The sequence below is a fragment of the Oncorhynchus tshawytscha genome, linkage group LG26 (genome assembly GCF_018296145.1).
Source record: "Oncorhynchus tshawytscha isolate Ot180627B linkage group LG26, Otsh_v2.0, whole genome shotgun sequence".
Lineage (NCBI taxonomy): Eukaryota > Metazoa > Chordata > Actinopteri > Salmoniformes > Salmonidae > Oncorhynchus > Oncorhynchus tshawytscha.
The window spans coordinates 42,149,029-42,168,682 of record NC_056454.1 but is presented as its reverse complement, the minus strand read 5'-3'; the positions used below and the strand labels follow the sequence as shown (position 1 = coordinate 42,168,682).

The 19,654-nt window shown below is 43.3% G+C and overlaps 1 protein-coding gene across 4 annotated transcripts in view; it reads left to right on the top strand.

The window, feature by feature from the left end:
• LOC112225622 (methyl-CpG-binding domain protein 5) overlaps nt 1-19,654 on the top strand; it is a 43,903-nt gene that overhangs the window by 16,803 nt on the left and 7,446 nt on the right. For all 4 annotated transcript variants that reach the window (XR_002949618.2, XR_002949617.2, XM_024389732.2 and 1 more), the window contains exons 3-6: nt 12,002-12,104; nt 12,306-12,486; nt 13,334-15,484; nt 19,288-19,523. Coding sequence is in view for 2 of the 4 variants with exons in the window: in XM_024389732.2 (XP_024245500.1) it covers nt 12,002-12,104; nt 12,306-12,486; nt 13,334-15,484; nt 19,288-19,523 (2,671 nt within the window). In the remaining 2 variants the exon portion in view is untranslated. The remainder of the gene's footprint in view (nt 1-12,001; nt 12,105-12,305; nt 12,487-13,333; nt 15,485-19,287; nt 19,524-19,654) is intronic.

The following is a 19,654-nucleotide window of genomic DNA, read 5'->3' as shown; positions in this document are numbered from 1 at the left end:
CATCAACACGTCTCCTTTCTGACTAGGGGTGATACATTCCTAGACCACTGTTATTCTACCCACAGGCATGCATACAAGGCCCTCCCTCATTCACCATTTGGCGAATCAGATCATGACTCTGTACTCCTGCTTACTGTTTACAAGCAGAAGCTCACCAGACTCCGATATTTTGCTACAGGACTGCTTTGCTAGCGCTGATTGGAATATGTTTTGAGAATCCGCCGATAACATCGAGCGAACCACCTCCGTTATTGGCTTCATTAGGAAATGCATCAGCGACATTGTCCCCACAGTGCAGATGTTCTGCTTCCCCAATCAAAAGCCCTGGATTAACACTGAGGATGGCGCTAAGGGCTGCCGATCACAACCCTGAGGCTACTGCTGAGGAAAGGAACAAGTACAAGAAGTCCACCGATGACCTCTGCAGAGTCATCAAACAAGCAAAAGCAAAATATGGGAATAAGGTGGAAATATCAAAATCAAACTTTGTCGCTGAATACAACATTGCAGTTCAAGAAGAGCTAAGAAAAATATTTAGCAAATAAAGTTAAAAAATGAAATAAAATCAACATTAACGAGGCTATATACAGGGGGTACTGGTATCGTGTCAGTGTGCGGGGGTAGAGGTTAGTTGAGGTAATTTGTACATGTAGGGGGGTGAAGTGACTATGCATAGATAATAAACCGTGAGTAGCAACAGTGTACAAAACAAATGGAGAGGGTGGGGTCACTAATAGTCCGGTGGCTGTTTGATTAATTGTTCAGCAGTCTTATGGCTTGGCGGGGTAGAAGCTGTTAAGGAGCCTTTTGGTCCTAGATTTGGGGCTCTGGTACTGCTTGCCGTGCGGTAGCAGAGAAAGTCTTTGACTTTGGTGACTGGAGTCTCTGACAATTTTATGGGCTTTCCTCTGACACTGCCTATTATATCGGTCCTGGATGGCAGGAAGCTTGGCCCCAGTGATATATTGGGCCGTACACACTACCCTCTGTAGCGCCTTACGGTCAGATGCAGAGCAGTTGCCATACCAGGCGGTGATGCAACCGGTCAGGATGCTCTCGATGGTGCAGCTGTAAAACCTTTTGAGGATCTGAGGAACCATGCCAAATCTTTTCAGTGTCCTGAGGGGGAATAATCTTGTCGTGCCCTCTTCACGACTGTCTTGGTGTGTTTGGACCATGATAGTTCGTTGGTGATGTGGACATCAAGGAACTTGAAACTCTCGACCCGCTCCACTACAGCCCTGTTTCAAAGCACTTCATGGCTACCGACGTGAGTGCTACGGGTCTGTAATGATTTAGGCAGGTTACCTTCGCTTCCTTGGGCACAGGGACTATGGTGGTCTGCTTGAAACATGTACAGTTGAAGTCGGAGGTTTAGATACACCTTAGCCAAATACATTTAAACTCAGTTTTTCACAATTCCTGACATTTAATCCTAGTAAAAATTCCCTGTCTTAGGTCAGTTAGGATCACCACTTTATTATAAGAATGTGAAATGTCAGAATAATAATAATTTATTTCAGTTTTAATTTATTTCATCACATTCCCAGTGGGTCACAAGTTTACATACACTCAATTAGTGTTTGGTAGCATTGCCTTTAAATTGTTTAACTTGGGTAGCCTTCCACAAGCTTCCCACAATAATTTGGGTGAATTTGGGCCCATTCCTCCTGACAGAGCTGGTGTAAATGAGTCAGGTTTGTTGGCCTCCTTGCTCGCGCACACTTTTTCAGTTCTTCCCACAAATGTTCTATGGGATTGAGGCTGGGGCTTTGTGATGGCCACTCCAATACCTTAACTTTGTTGTCCTTAAGCCATTTTGCCACAACTTTGGAAGTATGCTTGGGGTCATTGTCCATTTGGAAGACCCATTTGCGACCAAGCTTTAACTTCCTGACTGATGTCTTGAGATGTTGTTTGAATATATCCACATAATTTTCCTGCCTCATAATGCCATCTATTTTATGAAGTGCACCAGTCCATCCTGCAGTAAAGCATCCCCACAACATGATGCTGCCACCCCCGTGGTTCACGGTTGGGATGGTTTTCTTCGGCTTGCAAGCCTCCCCCTTTGTCCTCCAAACATAACGATGGCCATTATGGCCAAACAGTTCTACTTTTGTTTCATCAGACCAGAGGACATTTCTCCAAAAAGTACCATCTTTGTCCCCATGTGCAGTTGCAAACCGTAGTTTGGCTTTTTTATGGCGGTTTTGGAGCAGTGGCTTCTTCCTTGCTGAGCGGCCTTTCAGGTTATGTCGATATAGGACTTGTTTTACTGTGGATATAGATACTTTTGTACCCGTTTCCTCCAGCATCTTCACAAGGTCCTTTGCTGTTGTTCTAGGATTGATTTGCACTTTTCTCACCAAAGTACGTTCATCTCTAGGAGACCGAACTCGTCTCCTTCCTGAGTGTTATGACCACTGCGTGGTCCCATGGTGTTTATACTTGCATACTATTGTTTGTACAGATGAACGTGGTACCTTCAGGCGTTTGAAAATTGCTCCCAAGGATGAACCAGACTTGTGGAGGTGTATCATTTCTTTTGAGGTCTTGGCTGATTTCTTTTGATTTTCCGTTGATGTCAAGCAGAGAGGAACTGAGTTTGAAGGTAGGCCTTGAAATACATCCACAGGTGCACCTCCAATTGACTCAAATTATATCAATTAGCCTATCAGAAGCTTCTAAAGCCATGACATAATTTTCTGGAATTTTCCAAGCTGTTTAAAGACACAGTCAACTTAGTCTTTGCACAAAGTAGATGTCCTAACTGAGTGGCCAAAACACTATAGTTTATCTTCTTGATGCTATCCATCCCTTTAGCGAGATAATTGTCATCAACAACTGCTGAATTGCATAGCGCCACATTCAAATAATATTACTAAAAAATATTTATATTCATGAAATCAGAAGTGCAATATTGCAAAACACAGCTTAGCCTTTTGTTAATCCACCTGTCGTGTCAGATTTTGAAAATGTGCTTTACAGCGAAAGCAATCCAAGCGTTCGTAAGTTTATCGATACAAAACATTATGAACACCTAGCATCAAGTAGCTTGGTCACGAAAATCAGAAAAGCAATCAAATTAATCGTTTACCTTTTGATCTTCGGATGTTTTCACTCACGAGACTCCCAGTTACACAATAAATGTACCTTTTGTTCCATCAAGATTATTTTTATATCCAAAATACCTACGTTTGTTTGGCACGGTATGTTCAGAAATCCACAGGAAAGAGCTGTCTCGACAATACAGACATTCCAAATAGTATCCGTAATGTCCACAGAAACATGTCAAATGTTTTTTTATAATCAATCCTCAGGTTGTTTTTAAAATATATAATCGATAATATATCAACCGCAACTGTCTTTCAGTAGGAGAGAGAAAGGCAATGGCTGCCCAAACTCTGTTGCGCAAAGCAAAACGCTGCTGGCACCCGGCCATACAATGACTCGATGTTATCTTTCTTGCTCATTTTTCAAAATAAAAGCCTGAAACTATGTATAAAGACTGTTGACACCTTGAGGAAGTGATAGAAAAAGGAATCTGTTTGATATCCCTTTAAATGGAGGACAGGCACGCATAGGAACACAGACGTTTCAAAATAAGAGGCTCTTCCTGATTGGATTGTCCTCAGGCTTTCGCCTGCAATATCAGTTCTGTTATACCCACAGACAATATTTTTACAGTTTTGGAAACTTTAGTGTTTTCTATTCTAATATGTCAATTATATGCATATTCTAGCATCTGGTAATGAGAAATAGGCAGTTTACTTTGGGAACGTTATTTTCCCAAACATAAAAATAGTGCCCCCTAGCTTCAAGAGGTTAACCTACATATGTTAACGTGGGATATTTTGACCACTTTTCTGGGATGCTTGCTTGTTTTCTTAGCTCTACTGGGAAGCTTAGCAGAAGTAGATATTCTCATGTTATTTGTGTTAGTGCAGGGTGAGCTGTACACAGTGGACTTCCAACTAGGGCACACCGGCTCATTTCTAACAGCATAAATCTGATTCATAGACACGTGATTGCTGCATACAATAGCGGTAGGATCAGCAGAGTCATTCAGGGCAGTTAGGGGGACATAAATCAGGTTACTTACATTGTCTACCTATTCCCCTGGTATAATGTACATTTGCTAAAGCATTATGATGACTCAGCGACACAATGGTAGGGATTAACTGGGCTGGGGCATTGAAGTCATTGTCTCAACTCAGCCTTATAATGCTGTGAAAGGATTCAGGAACCCAAATAATTTGGGTGGATCCCATCCTCCTTATAAAATGTGTTTTGTTTCCAAAAGGTATTGAAATTGTCAACAAAAGTTATACCCATTGAGCTGCACATAGCCAGTTGTGAAGAGAAAGAATCCTGCTAAAGCGTTCAATGCCATGATTCAGAGAGGCCACAGGGCCAGATATGATGGGTCATTTATTAGTGTCTAGCAGATAGTCAATCAGCTCTTTGAAATCCTGTTTCAACTGTTCAGAGCTGCCCTTCATAATGTCATTAAAACCCACCAAAACTACGATAGAATCGATGGCCTGGCGTAGTAAGTTCAGGAGCAGCTTAGTATTGTCATTTACTCGAGCTCTGGGATAGGACACTGTTTTTGCACGAGGAACAGTCACATTTCTTACCTTGGAGCTGCCCAAAATCACAGCTGGCGAGAAGGACAAGGAAATCTGCCCACTCCCACTTTTCACAGGATGGTGCAGGCCTCCAGACAGATGGAGACGCCCCGCTTGATCCAGAGTAGGGATGAAAGGTTGCCAACGTCGACTTCTAAATCGTAGGAGTAGGCACAGCGGCTGCAGACACAGGTACCCCCAGCGACGAAGGTGTAGGAAGATCAGGCTACAGCGCGGCGAAACAATTCAATATTTGTATCCGCTCCGGACCTCTCTTTGGGAATGTAGACGTTTTTGTAGATGTTTTTGTTGATGTTTTTGGCTTCCGCGGCTCGTGACGTGACGATTGCCATGCTCCTCTTGCTGTGCTCCTTCGACTCTATCAGATGGGGGAGGAGAGGCAGAGATGGCTCCCCTGGTGAGAGAACTGGGCTCCCAGCCAGTGGATAATGATAAACAACAAGCTCCCATGCACAAACGGTGAAGCCATTGGCGAGAAAAGGTAAACTCTGGGCAACACCAGCCAGTCGGATAATGATAAACAACAAGACTGGAACCATTAATTTACTTTTTCAGAGATTCATCCAACATTTATTTTTTATTTTTATTTCACAAACCAGGTAGGCGTCAAGCCATTGGCGGAGAAAAGCATAGCAGTGTGAAACAACATTCCACATGGAATAAACAAATTTCCCAGTTTCTATATACAATTGAAAAGGCTGGCTACCTGCAGATGATTAAATGATCAGATGGTCACCTCAAGCCTATAATCCTTGCTGCAATGGAACTCTGAGTGATCCAGTTTTTCCCAGAACAAAGTTGGTGAGGAATAAAGCTCCTACAGCGCTGGAACCATTCATTTACTTTTGATCAGTGAGATACACCTGCTGGAGCGCGTCTCCATTGGAAAAACTCATCTGGGACTAACTTCGTTAGCTTGATGGCTAACGTTAGCAGCTTAGCTTGGTTCGCGGCTCTTTCAAGACGACTTTAAGAATCCATGAAAAAACTATTTTGGTATTTATGTTTAACAAAGATTGGTTATGTTTTAGTTAAAATAACAAACTGAGTGGTTTCCAGTATACAGTGTTCAGCTGCGCACTCTGACGTCAGGACCAACAATGTAATCCCAAAGGTGTTCTATGGGGTTGAGGTCAGGGCTCTGTGCAGGCCAGTCAAGTTCTTTCACACCAATCTCAAGATACACTTTCTGTATGGACCTCGCTTTGTGGACAGGGGCATTGTCATGCGGAAACAGGAAAGGGCCTTCTCCAAAATGTTGCCACAAAGTTGGAAGTATAGAGTCATCTAGAATGTCTTGTAGCGGTAAGATTTCACTGGAGCTAAGGGGCCTAGAACGCACCATGAAAAACAGTCCCAGACCATTATTCCTCCTCCACCAAACTTTACATTTGGCACTATGCATTTGGGCAGGTAGTGCTCTCCTGGCATCCGCCAAATATAGATTAGTCCGTAGGACTGCCAGATGGGGAAGGGTGATTCATCAATCCAGAGTCCAATGACGGCGATCTTTACACCACTCCAGCCGACGCTTGGCATTGCGCATGGTGATCTTACGCTTGTGCGCGGTGGCTCGGCCATGGAAACCCATTTCATTAAGTTCTCGACAAACAGTTCTTGTGCTGACGTTGCTTCCAGGGGCAGTTTGTAACTCTGTAGTGGGTGTTGCAACCGAGGACAGATGGTATTTACGCTCTATGCGCTTAAGCACTTGTTTTGTGAGGATGTGTGGCCTACCACTTCATGGCTGAGCCATTGTTGCTCCTTGACGTTTCCACTTCACAGTAACAGCACTTACAGTTGACCGGGGCACCTCAAGCAGGGCAGAAATTTGACTAACTAACTTGTTGGAAAGGTGGCATCCTATGACGGTGCCACGTTGAGTCACTGAGCTCTTCAGTAAGGCCATTCTACTGCCAATGTTGTCTATGGAGATTGCATGGCTGTGTGCTTGATTGTATACACTTGTCAGCAAAGAGTGTGGCTGAAATATCCTAATCCACTTATTGCTTCTACACTTGCATTGCTTGCTGTTTGGGGTTTTAGGCTGGGTTTCTGTACAGCACTTTGAGATATCAGCTGATGTAAGAAGGGCTTTATAAATTAATTTGATTTGAAGGGGTGTCCACATGGTTTTGTGTATATATAGTGTATCTACATCTATCACTCCAGGATCCCTGCACATTGTGAATATGGTACTGGAATGGACTAACCCAGTATATAGTATGCTTGCTTATTTTCCTGTGTAGCTCAGTTGGTTGACCAACGGCAGTGTTTTGGGTTCTATTTCCACAGGGGACCAGTATGACAAAAGTATGAAAATGTATGCACGGACTACTCTGTCGCTTTGTAGAAGAGCGTCTGCTTAAATTACTCAAATGTAAATGTAACTTACTTTATTATTTTTGTTTTACCTGTTTACTACTGTATTGTTGGGCGTAGAGCTAACAAGATAGGCATTTCACTGTACTTGTGCGCATGACCTTGAAACAAGTTAGTTAGTGGGTGATGGTGATTTTAGAACCAAAGTGGGGTGTCAACTTTTGCATTAAATAGCAATTGTATCTATGTTTTGGGGAATATTCAGAAGTGGAAACTTTCTGTGGGAAAATATGCTAATTAATTTTGTTTGTATTCTTCCTGGAAGTCCTCAATGTCCACCTCTTGAACATCAGACTGAGGCCTCATCTTCACTGTCACTTTCCAACCTTGTTGAGATTGGCTCGTTGTCAGGCTCAAAAAGCCTCAAATTTGCCCGGATGGCCACCAATTTTTCAAACCTTGTATTTGTCAGACTGTTGCGTGTTTTGCTGTGTGTTTGTTCCCAAACAAGGACCAGTTGCACTCTGAGGATCCACAAAGTCCCTTCCACCAGGTGGCTGATGAGATATGTTGGCACGACTGCCATATTGCATCTCCGTCCCAAAGCCCTTGCTTGGAAGTGTACTTCGCCAGACTGCCAAGAACCTTGCCCTCATCCAGGTCAAGGTGGTGAGACATGATAGTGATGACACCATAGGCCTTGTTGATCTCTGCACCAAACAGGATGCTCTTGCCAGTATACTTGGTGTCCAACATGTACGCAGCGGCGAGGTGTATGGGCTTCAGGCAGAAGTCTTCATGCTTTTTGATGTATTTCAGAACTGTAGTTTCCTCTGCTTAGAGCAACAGTGAAGTGGGCAGGGCAGTACTGATTTCTTATCTTACATCTGCAAGCAGAGTCTACATCAGGCAGTATGGCATTGTCTCCCTCAATCTGTGTAATGGTTACTGCTATAGGTTTCATGACTTTCAGGCTGCTTACCACTCTCTCCAAAAATACATTATCCAGGAGGATCATCTTGATGGGACTGGCCATATCGGAAGACTGATATGGACATTTCTTGGATAGACTCCTTTCCCTCCAGGAGTCTGTCAAACATGACAACATCACCCCAACAGGTGTTGCTGGGCAGCTTCAATGTGGTGCTCTTATTCTTCTCACTTTGCTTGGTGAGGTAGATTGCTGCTTTTCACTGCTATGATGTCCTTGATGAGCAGATTCAATGCATGACCAGCACAGCCAATGGGTGTGATGTGTGGATAGGACTCCTCCACTTTAGACCAAGCAACTTTCATGTTTGCAGCATTGTCTGTCACCAGTGCAAATACCTTCTGTGGTCCAAGGTCATTAATGGCTGCTTTCAGCTTATCTGCGATGTAGAGACCGGTGTGCCTGTTGTCCCTTGTTTGTGCGCTTGTAGAAATCAGGTGGAGATGTAGTTAATTATTCTTTCCCCATGAACATTCGACTACCCATCAGAGATGATTGTAATAGTCTGCTTTCTCTATGATTTGCTTGACCTTCACTTGAACTCTGAACTCGGCATCCAGCAAATTAGTAGATAAAGCATGTCTGGTTGGAGGGGTTGTATGCTGGGTGAAGAACATTCGGAAATCTCTTCCAATACACATTCTCTGTGAGCATCTGAGGTGAACCAGTTGCATACATAGCTCGAGCAAGACATTCATCAGCATTTCTCTGACTACATTCCTCCATTGAGTCATATAAACTTCTGATTCCAGGAGGACCATGGACTGTTGCTATCGATGAGGTCTCTGATTCATCATTTTCACCTCGAATAGAAGTAGAGGGACTTTTGTCAGAGGTTGCTTGTTGTGAGTGCTGAGGGAACTTTATGCACTTGGCCAGATTATTCTGCATCTTTGTTGCATTCTTCACATATGATTTGGCACAGTATTTGCACATGTACACAGCTTTTCCTTCTACATTAGCTGCAGTGAAATGTCTCCACATCAGATAGTGCTTTTTCTGTAAAGATTAGAAAAAAATGAATTTCAAAAAACCCAAATACAATTCCATGTACAGATAAATAATTAAGCAGTTAAACAACTTCTTTGTAAGATAAATGTTTTAAAATGAAACATATATGGAAACAGGTGAATTAACACTCCTCAGTTAGCAGGCTCAAGCCAGCTAAAACTCACATGGTAACTAACTAGCAGAAATTGTTAACAAGTTAGACATGATTTAAACACACTTTGCTGTAGGCAACTGTTTTCTAGTTAACAAAAAAACATGTTGGTCATATAAAATATATTCACCCCGCCCAGTATTGTAATCAAAACTTGGCTCAGACAGTTTAGTAGTGTGAGCTCAATAGCATCTCATTAGTGTGCAAGATCTTGAGAATCAGCTGTACATGTGATGGAAGAGTACACTGCACATGTGATGGAAGAATGCACTGTGCATGCAGAGGGTTGCAATTCCATTTAAATGAGGATAGTTTAACCAAGATATGCCACAAGACCTAGAATTGCCTTATGTGTATCCCAAAAAAGGTTCACTGTTATAAGTTAAGTTTTTTTGAATGAATTTAAGCAAAATTCCCCAATTCCCGGGCTTAACTTCCCATGGAAAAAATCTGGGAAAATTCTGGAAATGTACAGGGAAGCTTCTGACCCTTTGCAACCCTAATTGTATCTGACCGCTCTGGTCTGGGCACCTACGCTCGAGCCAACATCTTGATGATACAGTGCGGGTAGGCTGTGTGGGTAGAGTAGTCTACATGATGAGATGATGGATAAGAGCGAGAATATTTTTATTTGTCAAATGGCAGCCAAGCATCTGATCATGTCACCAGAATAAGACCCCCAATATTTATTGGAAAGCAACATCAAGCTCATCACCATGCACTTTCACCACCCAGTGAATTTTAACCTGTCTAGGATTGGGGTTCTGCCAAATTCAATCAACAGAAATCTAATCATTCAATTTTCTCAAACATACAAGTATTAGGCACCATTTTAAAGATATAATTCTCGTTAATCCAACCACAGTGTCCGATTTCAAAAAAGCTTTTCGGCGAAAGCAGAACATATCATTATGTTAGGTCAGCAACTAGTCACAGAAAGCATACAGCGATTTTCCAAGCAAAGAGAGGAGTCACAAAAAGCAGAAATATTGGTTAAATTAATCACTAACCTTTGATATTCTTCATCCGATGATACTCCCGGGACAACGTGTTACACAATACATGTATGTTTTGTTCGATCAAGTTCGTATTTATATCCAAAAACCTCAGTTTACATTTGGCTTTGCCTCCAAAACATCCTGTGAATTTGCACAGGGCCACATCAAATCACAGAAATACTCATAATAAACATTAATAAAAGATACAAGTGTTATTTACAGATTTAAAGATATACTTCTCCTTAATGCAACCGCTGTGTCAGATTTCAAAAAACCTTTACGGAAAAAGCCAACCATGCAATAATCTGAGTATGGCGCTCAGAGGACATACACAACCCAAGAATATATCTGCCATGTTCGAGTCAACATAAGTCATTATAAATATTCATGTCCCTTTGATCTTTGTCAGAATGCACTACCAGGAATCCCAGTTCCACAATAAATGTTTGATTTGTTCCATAAAGTCCATCATTTATGTCCAAATTCCTCCTTTTGTTCGGGCGTTTGGTAAACAAATCGAAACTCGCGAGGCACGGGCAAGTCCAGCGGAAATGTCTGGCCGTAGAAACAAATCAAACGATGTATAGAATCAATCTTTAGGATGTTCTTATCATAAATGTTCAATAATGTCCCAACCGGAGAATTCCTATGTCTGTAGAAAAGCAAAGGAACGAGAGGTAACTTTCTCATGACCACGCATCACGAGACTGAGACTGCTGGCAGACCTCTGACTCATTCACCTCTCATTCAGCCCCCCTTCACAGTAGAAGCCTGAAACAATGTTCTAAACTGTTGACATCTAGTGGAAGCCTTAGGAAGTGCAAGATGACCCATATTCCACTGTATATTCGATAGGGGCTGAGTTGAAAACCTACAAACCTCAGATTTCCCACGTCCTGGTTGGATTTTTTTTCTCAGGTTTTTGCCTGCCATATGAGTTATTTTATACTCAGACATCATTCAAACAGTTTTAGAAATGTCAGAGTGTTTTCTAATGCTACTAATAATATGCATATATTAGCATCTGGGACTGAGTAGGAGGCAGTTTACTCTGGGCACGCTTTTCATCCAAACGTGAAAATGCTGCCCCCTATCCATAAGAAGTTATTAATAACTTATTCTATCTGTAGTCTAATAAACTGTGTGGTTTCCTGAGTCTAAGTGGGTAGGACTATACACCACATTGCGTGACTCCAAATTTTCTTTGACATGATGGTTATTATCAATATTGTCTGTCCATGAGCTGTAGTGAAGAGAAGCGTTTCAATACCAGGGCCAGTCGAGGATAACACCTTCTAGTATTGCCACCCTCCCTCCCTCTTCATCTGCCCTTTCTGGTGGGCAGATCTGGGCTACATGGCCTTGGGGGGAAGCATGTTTGAGAACAGTGACTGTATTATACAGAGAAAATTGTGTCCCCTGAAAAACTGTGAAACGCTGTCGGGATCTGTGTTTTATGGCACCATAATTCTCCACGCGTCAGCCACTTTTCACTCCCTTTCATTAAGATATTTTTTTGGTGTGATGCTTGTTTCTCCGGAAACAAGCCTTTTAAGCTGATGACACTCTTGTTGTCATTGTGAGGTGAGCTGTTGTCATGGTAATGTGGCCCTCCCATATTTTGTGAGCTTTGCTTCTTTTGCTGTGCCTGATTTGACTTTATCCAGGCCATTTTGATATAATTGAATGTGTATGGATGTGTCCCATATGGTACCCTATTTCCTGTATAGTGCACTACTTTTGACCAGAACCACTTTAGGGAATAGGGGGCAATTTCTGATGCAGACTGTCTTTATGTAGCTACTGTATGGTTGTGCTACTGTATGCCGTTAATGTTGGTCAGTCACAGAACTTCTCTTCTTCCACTTTCCAGTCCCAGTGGCTCTGTGTTAGCCTGTCTGGAGCAGGTGAAGAGCTACTTGCTGACTGATGGCACCTGCAAGTGTGGCCTGGAGTGTCCTCTCACCGTTCACGAGGTGAGCCAGCCAGGAGATGTTTGTGGGTGTGTGATAGGGCCACTCCTGGTAGCTGGGTCATAAAGTTCAAGGGAAAACACACTGCGCATGCTACTGAACACTAACACACTTCTAACTGTAGCCAGGGTTGGAGAAGAGAGGTGACACATATGTTATAGGAGTAGCCACTTACACACGCTAACATCTCCCCCCCCCCCTCAGATATTCAGCTTTGACCCCGGGGCGGCGGTCAAGCATAGGATGGCTGAGGATGCACGAGCCGATACCGATTTCACCAAGCTGTGTATCCACAAGAGGAAGATCATTGCCACGGCGACACTGCACAGGAACATGGAGTCACTGCACCCCTCGCTGGCTCTGGCTAGTCACGGTAGTGGCACTGGTATGTGGAAGTTGTTTCTCAATTTGAGAGGCAAGCTTGCCCCCTGGTCCTCTGTAGCTCAGTTGACTCTTGCAACGCCACGATAGTGGATTTGATTCCGGGGCCAGCAATACGTGAAATGTATGCACGCATGTCTAAGTCACTTTGGATAAAAGCATCTGCTAAATGGTTGTTATTATTGTTATTATTATTATTTATATTATAACAATCCAAACATTCATATAGCTTTATTGGTTGATAATGAAGTTCAATATCTTACAGCATTTGATTGCCATTCAATTGCTTTTACCCTCCAGTGGGGTGTCACTAGATATGATGACGATTGCCATTCAATTGCTTTTACCCTCCAGTGGGGTGTCACTAGATATGATGACGTGAGCATCTGTGCATTCTCAGCAAGTTTTGTTCCGAATTTTCCATATGCCATGGAGAAATTAAAATGAAAGACAATATCTTTATGACAGATTGAGATCAGCTCTGTCAGAAATGCTCTGTTCCGTGCAGCATTTTTTTTTTTACAGCTGCTGTGCTGCATTGTGCCCTGTCAGCTTTGTGTTATAAAAGAGAAGCAAAAATGTGACACTGTCTGAACATGCATACACATATCAGCTAGATTATATTTCCATAACGTTCAGTCTGCTTATCTGCTGTTATCTAACTGTTTGCTGTAAATATAAGGTGTCTGTTGTCAATTAAGCACTGTTTGTGTAGTTGCAAGTTCAGAATGGAAAATGCTGAGTGAGTCACTCAGAATCATCTCAATTTTGATCTGTAATATCAACGTGACAAAACTAAGATGACTACTAACTGAGATTACTAATATGAACAATATTACTCTGCTTTGTAGGTTCGGTGACGGTGGGTCCTATGAGTCATCCAGCAATAAAGAACAATATGTACGATGGTCCACCCAACAAGATGACAATACCTGGTCAACGGTACTATAACCATGAACTGGGTTCTCCTCAGAGAGATCCGTACTCTGGTTACAGCAGGACAAGACTGGTGGGAAGTGATCGCTGTAGCCAACAACGGTCTCCCTATCGTATCCGCCACAGTGTCCTGCTCAGCCCCTCCTCCTCCACCTCATGTGGCTCGCAGCATTATGGTGATGGGACTCCCTCCCCAAGGACTGAACTTCTGGGGAGTCCTGAGCCCAACATGCTTGGTTTTCATGGAGCTTGCAGCCCAGGCTCTGCCCTTATGAACGGTGATCGTTTTACACCTCTCTCACCACCTAGTGTTCTGCTCCACGGCTCGCCTTCGGCCACCCAGCCTTCGTGTGCCATAGCAGGAAGGACTAATGTACCTGTCAATGCCAAAAGCCCCAATATGCAGAAGCCCTTCTACAGCTTCCCCCACAACAACTTTCAACATAAGCTCCAGCCTGCATGCCATCCACACCCACAGTCGCACTTGTCCCTGTCTCAGCTCCCTCCCTCCTCTGAGATGGACCCTCTTGGTATCCTGGACCCCATTCCAAGCAAGGCTCCAAGTCAGGGTCCCTTAGTGTCAAATGCCCATTCTCAGGTACCACCAATGAATGTAAACATCCCCCCTACCAGTGTCCCTTTGCCTAGCAACCTGCCTTTACCAACTGGGAAGTCTGGACATGTTGGGCATGGCCAGAGGGTCCAGCACCACCCTACCCCTTCATCGGTCTCGTCCTCGCCTATTGTGTCCCCGGTACATATGGCTGGGCCTGTCCTTGCCAGGATGGAGGAGTCACCCCACCGTTCACGTTGCTCCTCCGGATCTTCTGAACATGGGAGCTTCGTTCACCCCACGGGGCTCCAGGTTCCTTGTGGGGGTTCAAAGCCACTTCCCCGGTCCCCTCGGGCCTCCTTGGGGTCCCCTCGACCTGCAATGCCGCCAAGTTCATATAAGATGGACAAACTCCATCACTTGAACGATAACCCCAATTACCTGCCAGGGGGGATGAAAAGTAGTCTAAGCAGGCATTCCAACTCCATGTGCCCTCCAGCTCCTGGTTCTGATAGTGTCCTTCAAAGGAATCACTCGGTGGGAATGCCCCTTAACAAGATGCTAGATCAGCAGAATCCTGCTTCCTTCCCAGCCAGCAGTCTTCTGTCAGCCGCAGCCAAAGCACAGCTAGTGAATCAAAACAAACATCCCGACAGCGCAGCGGCTGCAGGCACAGAGGCTCACAGTGGCAGCGGTTTGGGACACCCAGGACTGGTTGGTGGAGGCAGAGGTGGGAACCTAGATGGACACAGCACTTTAAACCAGCGATATCTACCTAATCCTGGGCCATTGGCGAGCGAGGTTCAAACCGGAAGAGCAGCATTAAGAGACAAACTTATGGGTATGGCTCAGCAGAGAGAGGCGAATCGCAAGCGGAAACTGTCCAATGATGTCAGCGGTGGTGGCGTCAACAATGACAGGGCTTTCGACGTGCTCAAACATCCAATGGGTGGCTCAGGATCAAGTTCGGCTAGCTTTCCAGAGCCTTTGAGGAGAATGTTTCAGCAGGGTAGCCTGCCCCCAAACACCTCCATGGCCCAGCTACTCCAGTCCATGAGCCACCAGAGTGCCCATAATGGGCCAAGCCACGTGGGCCACAGCCCAGCCCGATCCAGCAAATCTCCCTTCTTGGAGGAAGCTTTGCCTCATATGTCAGCTTTACAGCAGAGCTTGCGGGGGCCTCAGCTCCAGGGCAGAACGTTGGTCCCTTTCTTCCAGAACATGAACAACGAAGGTCAGATTTCAGGCCAAGGTCTAAACACGGAGCAGTTTAACGGGCCAATGAACGTAATGCAGGATCCCGCCTTAGCTGGGAACGTTGGGGTGCTGGGTTACGGTGGTAGACAACATGCAGCCATGGGGTCAATGCAGGACAACCCAAACTCTCACCAGCAGCAGCAGTTTGGACATTATCAGAAACCATCCCAGGTGCAATGCAACCCCCACTTCAGAGGCAGGGCAGGATTGCCTCCCATGATGTCCAATGGCAGTGTCCAAGCCCTCTCTAAGTCAGGTAAGCAGCTGTTTCTTGATTTTGTTGACTTTTTTTGTCCTCATATCCTAAGTGTGTAGCAAAATCATAGAATCATAAAATCAAGTCAATAGTCTCTACCTACACGTTTTTGTGGTTAAGCGAAGGGCAGTAATTTATTGTGCGCCCTTATGGAGAACTGGTATAGTTTTTGTTGTAGTGTTACAAATAATTGGATATACACTACCGTTCAAAAGTTTGGGGTCACTTAGAAATGTCCTTGTTTTTGAAAGAAAAGCATGTTTTTTGTCCATTAAAATAACATCAAATTGATCAGAAATACAATGTAGACATTGTTAATGTTGTAAATGACTATTGTAGCTGGAAACAGCAGATTGGTGTTTTGCGGGTACTATTTAATGAAGCTGCCAGTTGAAGGCTTGTGAGGCGTCTGTTTCTCAAACTAGACACTAATGTACTTGTCCTTCTGCTCAGTTGTGCACTGGGGCCTCCCACTCCTCTTTCTATTCTGGTTAGAGCCTGTTTGCGCTGTTCTGTGAAGAGAGTCGTACACATCATTGTACGAGATCTTCAGGTTCTTGGCAATTTCTCGCATGGGAATAGCCTTCATTTCTCAGAACAAGAATAGAGTTTCAGAAGAAAGGTCTTTGTTTCTAGCCATTTTGAGCCTGTTATCGAACCCACAAATGCTGATACACCAGATACTCAACTAGTCTAAAGAACGCCAGTTTTATTGCTTATTTAATCAGGACAACAGTTTTTAGCTGTGATGACATAATTGCAAAAGGGTTTTCTAATGATCAGTTAGCCTTTTTAAAATGATAAACTTGGGTTAGCTAAAACACAACGTGCCTTTGGAACACAGGAGTGATGGTTGCTGATAATGGGCCTCTATACCTTTGAAGATATTCCATTAAAAATCTGCCGTTTCCAGCTACAGTAGTAATTTACAACATTAATAATGTCTACCCTGTGTTTATGATCAATTTGATGTTATTTTAATTTACAAAAAAACAGGGACATTTCTAAGTGACCCCAAACTTTTTTAACGTAGTGTACATTAATTAGCCTACTTTATTACAATGATCACAAAAAAAAAGACTATTTTGTATTATTTCTTTACATAACTCTTTGTCCTTTTCATTCAGTTCAATCTCATTTTGTTGACGTCTTTGTCACTTGTGCTCTTTTAGAAGCTTTCAACATTGAGCTGACTGCAAAACATTTTCTGCTGCACAGCCAAATAAAAGTGAAGTATTTTAAGCCTGTGCAAGACCTCTTTTAAAGGCAAACATTTTGTACAAGCAGGCAGATAAAACATTTCTGATGTTTTTCAACTTGTATTTCTCATATCAGGCCTTATTGTTTGTGCTTTTTTTTGTTTGTTTTGGCTCTAATTTCTTTAACCCATTTTCAGCTCAACTAAGTCATCTTTTCAGCAATGCTTTGACCTGAAACCCAACTCTCCCATCTTGGCTATTATGATCAAGTGTGTTTCTCATTGTATGAAATGATAGAAGACCAAATAACAATGACTCACCAAGTTAGATGATCAAGTATTATGCTAGAAGTTGTTCTACTGTAAACAATAGGCCTACTTTCTATCTGTGTCATTGTAATCAGCCTTTAGACAGTGAGTGGAGAGACCTCAGTGTTGTGGAATGCACTTCCTTGCTATGTCCTCTGTGGTCTGCAGCCAGGCCTCTGCATTGCTACGGGTGACAGTCTGTGACTGAGAGCCCAAGAAGCGCCACTAGCCACGCGTCACTGGTTCGTGTATCAGACGGCTGTGTGCGTCCTCTTGGCTAATGTCTGTGTCCTGGAGCTAGCCTCTAGTAACCTACAGTCCTGCTCTTAGAGAGCGAAGGATGGGCGAGAGGGTCATGGAAAATGAGAACAGTGGTTCTAGTAAACAAGTAATGTAATATTTAATCTGAATTACTGAGATTGGGATTTGATCTTAATTAGAGCTGGGCGATATGGACAAAAATCCATATGGTTATAGATTGCCTGAGTTGATGCCATAATGATAAACCAAAGGATATGTTTATAACAATGTGAACCAACACTATTATTATTATTATTATTATTATTATTATTCTTTAAACTACTACTAGTTTGAGGGTTGTAGCCATCCATTGTCTCTTTAACAATCACCTATGTTAGAGAACTTACTTCATTTCAATCTTCACATTTCTCTAGTATAGGTTACTTATTGCAATGAATGATATCAGCAAAAATGTCTGCGATAAGTGATCGGTATGGTCGGTGTCGGATCATTTTTGGTTTATCACCCCAGCTCTAATCTTAATGGTTGTAGGTAGTTGGGTCGATGAGTAGGATACCAGCTCTGCCACCATATACTTATTGTCTCTGTCATTTTATTCTGAAGTGATACGTAGTAAAGTGAAGCTTAGTTATGGCATTTAGTCTTGACACATTCTCTTAGCCCTAGTCTGATTTAAATGACGTACAGTCCACTCCTGATGTATGCAACAGCTTAAGGATTGTTGTGAATGCAGATAGCAGGTGGTGGCACGAGGAAAATTAAGAATTTGAATTGGGACTAGTGAGAAGCACTCCCCTTGAAGGGAAATTGCATTTCCTTTTGATGTGCAATTATCAGGAGTCGAATGTATCTAGACCGATGAACCCTTTTAGCGTAAGCTAATTACAGTAGGTGGAATCTTGTATTTTATACACTTTCATAGTAGTGTCTAGTCACTAGCTATCTGCCAGAGAGTAGGGAGCACTTTCACCTGGACAAGCCAATGCCCTTACAGTGAGAGATGTGCCACACATCCATAAACATGGATGCATTTCTGTTTCGATACAGGAGCTCCACACATATGATCACATTCACTTCCTGTCCAAGCTCTGTGGATTCAGCAAATGTCCTCCGAAACCGTCAAAGTTAGCGGATCATGGTGGCTACTGGCTACTTTGTTGAGGTTTGTCATCTGTTTTTGTTAAATGAACCTTTTTATTTCAATAGCAATAGACTCCTAATGTTGTCACTGACTGCTATTGTTGACTACTTCTCCTGTTCTACACCATACCCTTGCTGACAGTTTTGAGGTAATGTATGGATATCCATCTAGGCATATGGCTCGAGTTCTAGAAGTTTACGTTCAAATTTTTTATCCTGATTGATTTAAGAGTCAGTGGCCATCTTATCTAAAACACCTATATTTGGTCTGAAGTCAGTGTGTAGTCAGGAAAAGCACAAATGAACCCCAGTTGACCCCTTTGGTTTTCATCTCAACAACATTGTTTTCTTTTCTCACTTGTCTTGTCGGTTTCCTTTTTCTTTCGTATTTGTTCAATCAAGTCCTCAAAAAATCAAGGGAAGTAAATGGGAGTACATTTTGGGCTTGTTTTTACGACCACACTACTCTCTTTTACTGTCTCTTTGTATCTCAACACATCCTCTTCCAATTACCACAGGTAATTGGCTTATTTGGAGTAATTGTGCTATTCCCAAGTGACCCCCCCCCCTTCACTACTTCCTCTCAGAGAATCCCCTGCTTTTTGTGATCGTCACAGAGTCCGTTTGTTAGGTCTCCAGTTGTTGTCTGTAGTTTGCCAAGTTTCAAGACTTCAGTGTTTGCTTATCTTGGAAAAGCCTCAGTTAGCTTGGAGCGGTGTTGACCTCATGATCAGATCTCCCTAGACTCTCCCTTCCTCACTTCACTCATGATCAGATCTCCCTCTACACACCTAATCCCTCACTTCACTCCTCATTCTCCCAACTTTCTCACCCCTCTTCTGTTTCTTTGTAATCTCTCACACCTCTCTCTCTCTCTCTCTCCCTCCCTGTACAGTTGAGGTCAGTAGTTCTCTGAGCTGTGAGCTGAGGCAGGCCCAAGAGGAGAGTCTCCAGTCTCTCATCAGGAGCAGCCAAGCCAATACACAGCAACAGCTTGTTCAGGGTCTGGGTCGTCACTCCATACAGAGCCAGCAGCTCCACAGGTTCCAGAGCCAGGGCTCCCATCCTGTTGCCCCTCTCCCTGGTGGTGCTGCCTCCAACCCCATGAACAGCCTCCTTCAGAGATTCCAGGTCAGGCTGATGTGTTCAGGCTGATGTGTTCCTGGTCTGTTTCAGCCTTATTTTCTCTTACTTTCTGTGTATTTGGATTAGTGTTGTATTTTTAAGGATGATTATTGTTGATTACTGTCAACATAACAGCC